This window comes from Schistocerca americana, chromosome 9 (assembly GCF_021461395.2).
Source record: "Schistocerca americana isolate TAMUIC-IGC-003095 chromosome 9, iqSchAmer2.1, whole genome shotgun sequence".
Taxonomy (NCBI): domain Eukaryota; kingdom Metazoa; phylum Arthropoda; class Insecta; order Orthoptera; family Acrididae; genus Schistocerca; species Schistocerca americana.
Genome location: NC_060127.1, coordinates 207,437,786 through 207,446,241, shown reverse-complemented (window position 1 = coordinate 207,446,241; position 8,456 = coordinate 207,437,786). Strand labels below are relative to the sequence as shown.

At 41.1% G+C, this 8,456-nt stretch overlaps 1 protein-coding gene across 1 annotated transcript; it reads right to left on the bottom strand.

Moving 5' to 3' along the window:
• Positions 1–297: 297 nt before the first annotated feature.
• On the bottom strand, positions 298–1,211 carry LOC124550826 (longitudinals lacking protein, isoforms H/M/V-like). Its single transcript, XM_047125551.1, has 2 exons — positions 429–1,211; positions 298–348 (listed from the first exon to the last, which is right to left on the bottom strand). Exons 1-2 carry the CDS (start codon positions 1,209–1,211, stop codon positions 298–300), a joined length of 834 nt encoding a protein of 277 aa, XP_046981507.1.
• Positions 1,212–8,456: the final 7,245 nt, after the last annotated feature.

The following is an 8,456-nucleotide window of genomic DNA, read 5'->3' as shown; positions in this document are numbered from 1 at the left end:
CACCTGAACTGTGGTTCTTTCCCACACTCGTACTTCAAGTGCCTCGACAAACCTCTGTGATACCGGTATGACCTCCCGCACGCATCACATCTAAATCGAATAGGTAAGATTGATGCTGGTTCTACAAAGCATGTGTCCCTGTGTTGTTCTAGACTGCAGAAACCTTGATCACTAAAGGAGTCTTCTGGTATCTCTCTCAGTAATTCTCTGACAGTACTGTGGTTGTCGTCACCACCATCGTGACTGCGATCGTCACTTTCACTGATGTCATCATCTAGGATTATCTCCTCTATACTGTCACCATCTGGATCCTCCTGCTTTATTTCTGGCAGAAGGTCCACAACTGGTCTTTCAACAAACATACCTAGAGGTTCTGACATTCTCAGTTCTTTGCCAGTTGTGTGTGTTGGAAGCACATTTTCACTTACCATTCGCTGTTCTCCAATATTCTCTCTGGATGTTCCTGGCGATTCATTGGAATCTAAACTACTGGAAACTGGGTTTAATAATATCCCAGACACACGGGTGTTTGATTTAGTGAGTATTTTTGTGAGAGATGAACACTCGAACACATTGAAGGCCTCAGTATCACTAACGTCTTGGGACATTGCTGGCTCATCAACTGGTTTTTCGTGGGAGACATAAGTGGAACTATCAGTCTCACTTTCCTGAGCAGCCGGCAGATGGGAATCAATGTCTTCAGAGCATTCCTTTTCTAAGGTGTGTGGTGAGGAAACATCTCCTTTCTGCTCAACTTGAGAACCGTGTCTGGGTTCACACAGATGTTTACCAAAACCGTGTTGTTCATGGAGAATGGTAGACTCATTCCTTCTCCTATGCCCAAGTTTGTTTTTCATTTCTCCATCACCAGCAAATGACAGGCCCTTAATCTGTAGAGTCTCGGCAAGTTTAAGGATGGTACAGAGCTTATTCTGTGGGACCTTCACTTCTCCAGAGTACATATACTCCATCAGAGCCTTCAAAATTTGAAACTTTACATCTGGCAGTATAACAACTGGATGCTTCTCATGATGTTGGCTGAATATTAATTCAAAATATGGACTGCAGGCTGAGAGAATCACCCTATGTGCTTTGAAATATTGACCTTCAGCACTTATTGTGCAATCTACCAGATCCCCATTATCTAGAAGGGAGCTGAAGACAGATAATAGTGTAGTCTGATGGTTATTCCATCTCAGGTGGACATCCATGTCTCGTTCCATACTGTGTGTGTAATACAATCAAGGATATGGTGCAACAACTCAAATCAGTGAAAGCAAATGTCAAAGTTCATCATTTCTCTTCAACAACATTTAATCACCTCTGAACAAAAGAATGCAACACTGGTGAGTTGTCTGGAGATTAACTAGGCAGACATTTTGCAGCCCAGCAATTTTTCACGCACTGTCACTTGCATTAGCACTTAATCTAAGGCTGACAAGCTTCTTGAGACTGCAGAATCAGTTGCTTGGTGGTGGAATTCTCATTTTGCCAACCTATTGTGCAAACAATCATATGTTAATCATGCTGCCATAATGCAAAGGAAACATAAAAATAAATCAGAAGCAAGTAAATGTTTTAAAAATTTTAATTCATTTGATAGAAGAGAAAGTCCTTAAACAGGCTAAACATGGCATAGCACAATTTTTTGCACCACATTTCAATGGAGCTGTCAGCACAGACAGATAAGCAAAGAACAGTCAACAAAAGACATACCAATCACACAATCAGAAGAAGCAGACATGAATGCTAAATAACGTCATCCATAGGGAGATGGCATGTAAGTTTCTCAGCTTCCAGGTAGCTTTAGTCTAATTATTATAATAATAAAATAATTTAAAAAAACTAACTCCGTGATCAGGCCGAGTGGACTGTGAACTGCTCATCAGCCATTGTGTCACCTCTGCAATATCGCATCATTGGGATGAGGTACAGAGGCACACAGGGTGAGCACACCTCTCGTCCAACCATCGTCAGTTTTACAGACCTTGGAGTCACCACTTTTCATTCAAGTAGCTGCTCAGCTGGCACCAGGAGCCAGAGTGGACCAGCCTTCCCACCAAGCAAAAATCCCTGACAGTACCAGCAAACAAACCTATGTCCTCCGCACAGCAGTCAGATGTGCTGACTAGCTGGCTGCAGACACGGGCACATTATATGTGACTGACAATTTGCAAACTATTTTGATGTTCTAAAAGGCCTCAATCAACACCTAATTTTGCAGAAAATCCATATACATCCTTCTACATAATGACAGGTTTGCAATTAAATAATTGCATATAGAATAGACAATTGTCAGATAAGAACCATATAAACATAGATGTCCCTCAGGGTAGTGTACTGGGCCCAATTTTGTTCCTATTATACATCAATGATGTTCGAGACTGTATGAGATCCTTCCTCAGGAAGGTAGATGGGGTGGTTGGGAATGAGTAGAGTGTAGGGTTAAAATTGTTACCTGATAATCAAGGAAAACCTCCCCAACTCTTTGATTAGTACATTGGGGTAAAAAATTAGCTCTCTCTCTCTCTCTCTCTATCTCTCTCACTATGTGTGTGTGTGTGTGTGTGTGTGTGTGTGTGTGTGTGTGTGTGTGTGTGTGTACACACATAAACACATTAACTGATTCATCCTTGGATATTTATGTTTGTTGGTCCCCCCCCCCTTTTTTTACTTCTACACCTATAATGCACTCCACCACCCATATGCAACCCCCTGAGTTACACATCTAACACCTCTTCACAACATAATGCAGAGCAATACATACTTAGCCCAGTCTAATGGTGGTTTCCCCATAGCAAAATTGCAGATGTTTTTCCTCAGCAGTTCTATCTGTACATTTCTTTTTTGTTGAATCCAAATTTCTTCACAACAGAAGGATGCAAAAAAGCTTCAAAAGTTTCATACTTTTTTCAGTTCTTCGCTTATATCTCAAAAACTATGATTTTTTCTAAAATAAACGTTCAGTACAAAATTAAAATAGACAAAACTTCTTACAAAATACACTAGTCAGGTCCAATTTTCTGATGAGTAGATTGGCACTTCAGCGCACTGAATAGCAGTGATTTTCTGATCATTCTGCGAAAATGACAAAAACACTCAAACCCAACCCCATCTACTAAAAAAAAAATGCATGTTATCTTCAAAAACCCTTACACCATGTGAAAGATTATTAAATTACTACAAGAGACAGTTTGCAACAATCAATTTTCTTATAAGGGTGTAAAAATTTTCTCATAAGAGTGTAAGGGGGAAGGGGGCAAAGTGAAAATTATGAGAAATGCCTTCTGCAGCCTCCCACATGTCTCTCTCTCATCAGAGCCACACTCTTCAGGTATTATGTTCCAAAGAACTTGTTTTGAGTAACTTGATGGGAAATTATGTTTGCTGAAAAAGTAACAAATTATACTTGCAACACATTAGGTACATGACACTGAACAGAAAGCTGAATGTGAAATCTTAATGTAGTTATGTGTCATGAAATGAGTGAATTTCACATCCAGGATTGGAACATCCTTTTGAGTATGTTCTCCATCTGGAAAAGAAAGAAGGCATTTAGTGATAGAATAAGGATTTGAATGACAGAGAACCTGTATAGTGAACTTTTGATGTATGAAGAAATACCTATACTAATGTCTGGTGCACAGAATTTTTATTCACATCTGGTTGGCTGTTGTGGGACCAGGTAATGTTTCTTGGGCACCATGATGATAGATTTCCAAGTCCGGGGAGGGTATAGGCAAGCAGGACTGTTCTGCACAAAACTCTGTCAATAATGTGAAGGGTTGTGCTCCAACATCAACTTCAATATTGATGTAGAAGAAAAGACAACCTGGAAGAGCCTCTTTCATTACTACTGTCTGAAGCAGCTGAGGCATCAGAAAGTATTAATTGAAGTATTATCTTCCAGTATTATGTGCCTTTACTAATCAGTTTTTCTATATCATATGATTAATCATTCAATAACAATTTATTCTGTTGAAGAACAGAAACAGCTCATTATTCAGCGTGGACCTTCCACAGCCCCTAATACTTTGCTGGACCTTCCATTCCCAAAGAACCTTCACCTGGACTTTCTACTCCCCAAGAAACATTATCAGGGCCCTCAGTAGCCAAACAGAGATAAATTAAAACTTGTGCACAAGACTCCCATACAGGTATTTCTTCATAAATTGATAGTTCGCTTCTCTGTCTTTTGTATGCCTTCTTTATTCTCCAGTTGGAGAACCTACTCAAAGGAATGTTCCAATTGTGGGCTTGGCGCTCACTCATTTCATGATACATGTACATTACTGGAGACAGATTTCACATTCAGCTTTCTGTTCAGTGTCATGTACCTAATATGTTGCAAATATAATTTGTTAATGTTTTCAGCAAACATATTTCCCCATCAATTCATTCAAAACAAGCACTTTCAAGTGTAATACACCAAAAGTGTAACACTGATGAGAGGTAGCCATGGGGGAGGACACAAACAGCATTTTTTGTACTCTTCACTTTGCTCCCTCTCCCCTTATGTCCTCATGAGACAATTGAATGTTACAGATGTCTCTCATAGAAAATTTAATGTATTTTTGTGCAGTGTAGGTGTTTTTGTTGATAACATGCATATTTTTCATGTTGTTGGAGTTGGGACTGGGCATTTTCGTCTTTCCACAGAATGGCCACAAAGTCGCTGCTTTTCAGTGTGCTCTAGCACCAATACCACTCATCAGAAAATCAAACCTGACTAGTGACTTTTGTGGCAAATTTTGTCTACTTTAATTTTGTATCAGATTTTAATTTTTGAAAAAATCATTGTTTTGGAGATACAAATGTAAAACTGAAAAAAGTACAAAAATTTTGAGACTTTTTGCAAATTTCTTTGTGATTCCGAGATGCTACAAAACAGCAGACATGAAATTTGGATTCGGCAACACCAAAAAAAAAAAAAAAAAAAAAAAAAAAAAAAAAAAAAAAAAAAAAAAAAAAACAACTCCTGAGAAAAGATCTACCACAATTCTGTTATGAAAATGGCTGTTTCGAACACCATTTGACTGGAATAATTAGGATAACTACAATACAATGATTCCTACATAAGTTTATGATGATGTTTGACTGTTTTACATGTCTGTGAAAAATGGATTTGAAAATATCATTTAAAGATTCACTCGGCCAAAGTGGATATATATATATATATATATAAACTACATATCCTATGTCTAGCATACCATGCATCAAACATTTCTGAAGAGTAAATTGAAAACATGAAGCTTATCTAGAAAGTACACACTGATACAAACATCTTTTCCTTTTTGGTAGCATACAGACGGCATCAGTCAGGAGAGCAAAAGTGACTTCACCAAAGGAGGTTTTGGTTGCCACTGGCATATCATTGATGCAGATTTCAGCAAAGGGCACTGCAGCAATGCAGCAACTCTGTCACTACTGAAATACATTGGGTAGCAATACAGTCAACTGCGGTCATTGGAAACTTGCCTGCTGCCAACGTACACTCAGTGTCATTAAGATGGGCAAGTTCTCAGTAGCTTCATAAGTCATCAGTCTTACAGTTCCATGCTCAAGTTGGCAGGCTGTATGGACTACACTCAGTACAGAGTTTCTACATGCTCTATCTACTTCTCCACTGCCCTAGTTTTGTCTGTGTAATTCAGGTATCACAGTAAGTTCATTCTGTCTCATAGTCCATAAAATGCTCAATCTCAAATATTCAGGTGGCTTACATAGAGCAGCACGGTTAAAATTTTACACTGTTGTGCTGAACTTTTGTGGTACTTTGTGATTCTGGCTGCAGACACTTTAACTGCAACACATTTTCTAGCTACCCATCCAATCACTGTATCTCACAACCAGTTTAACATTATTTAACCAGCAAAGCTCTCGTTTTACCTCCTAATCCTTCCCCATCTAATACACTTCGTAGCCTGCCCAGATAGCTTTGCTGTCTAATGCACTGCTTCCCGAGTGGGAAGGCGTGCTGGTCCCTGGCACAAATCCACCCATTGGATTAGTGACGAGGTCCGGTGTGCCGGCCAGCCTGTGGATGGTTTTTAAGGCGATCTTCCATCTGCCTCGGCAAATGCGAGCTGGTTCCCCTTATTCTGCCTCAGTTACACTATGTTGGTGATTGCTGCGCAAACACTGTCTCCACGTATGCATACACTATAATTACTCTACCACGCACACACTGGGGTTACACTCATTTGGAATGAGACATTCCTGGGGGGAGGGAGGGAGGGGAAGGGGGGGGTTCCACTGGGGGCCGAACCACACAATAACCCTGTGTTCAGTACGGGGCGGCGGTGGGGTGAGTAGGCTGCTGTAGCCTGTTGTGGGGTTGTGTACCACTGAGGGCTACGGTGGGGATGAAGCCTCTCTGTCATTTCTAGGTCCCCAGTTCAATACATACATACAATACACTTTGTTGTCATTATTATTTCTCAAGGTGCAGAAAGGTAAGAGAACTTCTGTCAGAGTTTGGAAAGTACGGGAGATTTACTGGCAGTAGTGAAGCCGTGGGAGCTGGTTATGAATTGTGTCTAGATAGCTCAGCTGATAAAAATGTTGCATGTGAAAGGCAAGCTTCCACGTTCAAGTGTTGTCCACCACACAACTTTAATCTGTCAGGAAGTTTCAATGCAGTGTATAGCATATGTCTGTGAACTTTCTTCTATCAGTCTATCTATTTTAAAAGTTTATGTGTTGTGCCATCATTTTCCCATAAAAATGTGGAGAACTACAAAAAAACCACATTCAGACTGGTCAGTAACACATCGACTGTGATTAATATTGTATACATGTTTGATCCAGCGCTGACTTAACTCCATCTCATACCAGTCTCAAATAACCCGGTTACCAGCAGCCCATTAAATGCAAATTTTTCATTTTCCTGTACAATAAGCCAGAACTGAGCTATAAGACCATAAGAGCACAACAGGAGCTTGCACATACAATGTAAAGGACACTCCAATCCCAACCATTTTTGAAAATGTCATCCCAGGGAAGGGGGGGGTTTGAAAAAATAAAACATGGGTAAGAGAGACTGAGCAGTCCTGGACAATGAGAGCCACAAGGTTCAAGAAACAAATTTGAACAAACAACTCTTTTCCCGTAACACTGCACAAGTATTCAGGAGTAAACAACTTCAAATTTTTACTACTGTAGGCTCAGTTGACCCTATACTCACATAAATCCATGAGGCAAATGTTAAAACAACATGTCCTATGTTTCAAAGATGATAATGAGCATATGTCACAGTGGAGCAGATGATGAGTAACAAGCAAATGTAGTTATTTTATTACTTATGAGCCTGGTTCCCTTGTTACAGTGTCCTACTGTTCTAAAAGCCATGAAACATTACGTGACAGACTAATGTCTTCAGGCTGCTGAATTGCTAGTGTACTGCTTGCTTTTGTATCATTTCGAAACACTGCCAATGCCTTCAAGTTAAATCAGACCAAGCAGGTTACGAATCTGCAACAATAGTGGTGAAGACTGAAGAATTTTGTAATCACAACTGCTTCTCTGGTTGTGACTGTAGCTCATCTCATTGCTTACGAACCAGATTTAATATCAAAACAGTATTAACCAGACTAGCCCGCCCAGTTGGCTGTGCGGTCTAGTGCACGGCTTTCTGGACGGGAAGGAGCGTCGGTCCCCGGCACAAATCCGCCCGGTGGATTTGTGTCAAGGTCTGGTGAACTGGCCAGTCTGTGGATAGTTTTTAGGCAGTTTTCCATCTGCCTTGGCGAATACAGGCTGGTTCCCCTTGTTCGGCATCAGCTACACTATGTCGACAATTGCTGCGCAAACAAGTTCTCCATGCACGGGTACACCACCATTACTCTACCATGCAAACATAGGGGTTACACTCGTCTGGTGTGAGATGTTCCCTGGGGAGGGAGAGGTGGGGGGGGGGGGGGGGGGGGGGGGAGGGTCCACCAGGGATCGAACCACACAATAACCCTGAGTTCGGTGTGGGGCGGCGGAGGGGTGCAGTGGACTGCAGTAGTCGTCGTGGGGTTGCGGGCCACTGCAGCTGCGGTGGGGATGGAGCCTGGCCATTGTTTCTAGGTCCTCGGTTAACAATAACATAATATTAACCAGACTACCTGCAGTCCCAAGCAACTGTCTCAGATTTTTGCTAGATTCCAAACCACGGGAAGATATTGAAAATTTTCATGATTTTCATCATTTTCCGCTCATTACATTTATTTATAATTTGATGTACTGTTGTCAAATACTACATGCTTTGCTAAGTGGTAGTATTTATTGTCTGAGGAACGAGTAGAGAGAGTGTGTGTGTGTGTGTGTGTGTGTGTGTGTGTGTGTGTGAGAGAGAGGGGGTGGGGGACAGAGGGAAGGAGAGGCAGGGTGGGGGGGGGGGGGGGGGGGAGTTCAATGTTCAACTGAAGCTGAGTAAACTATTTCAAGTTACTGTTTTTCTCTCTCTCTCT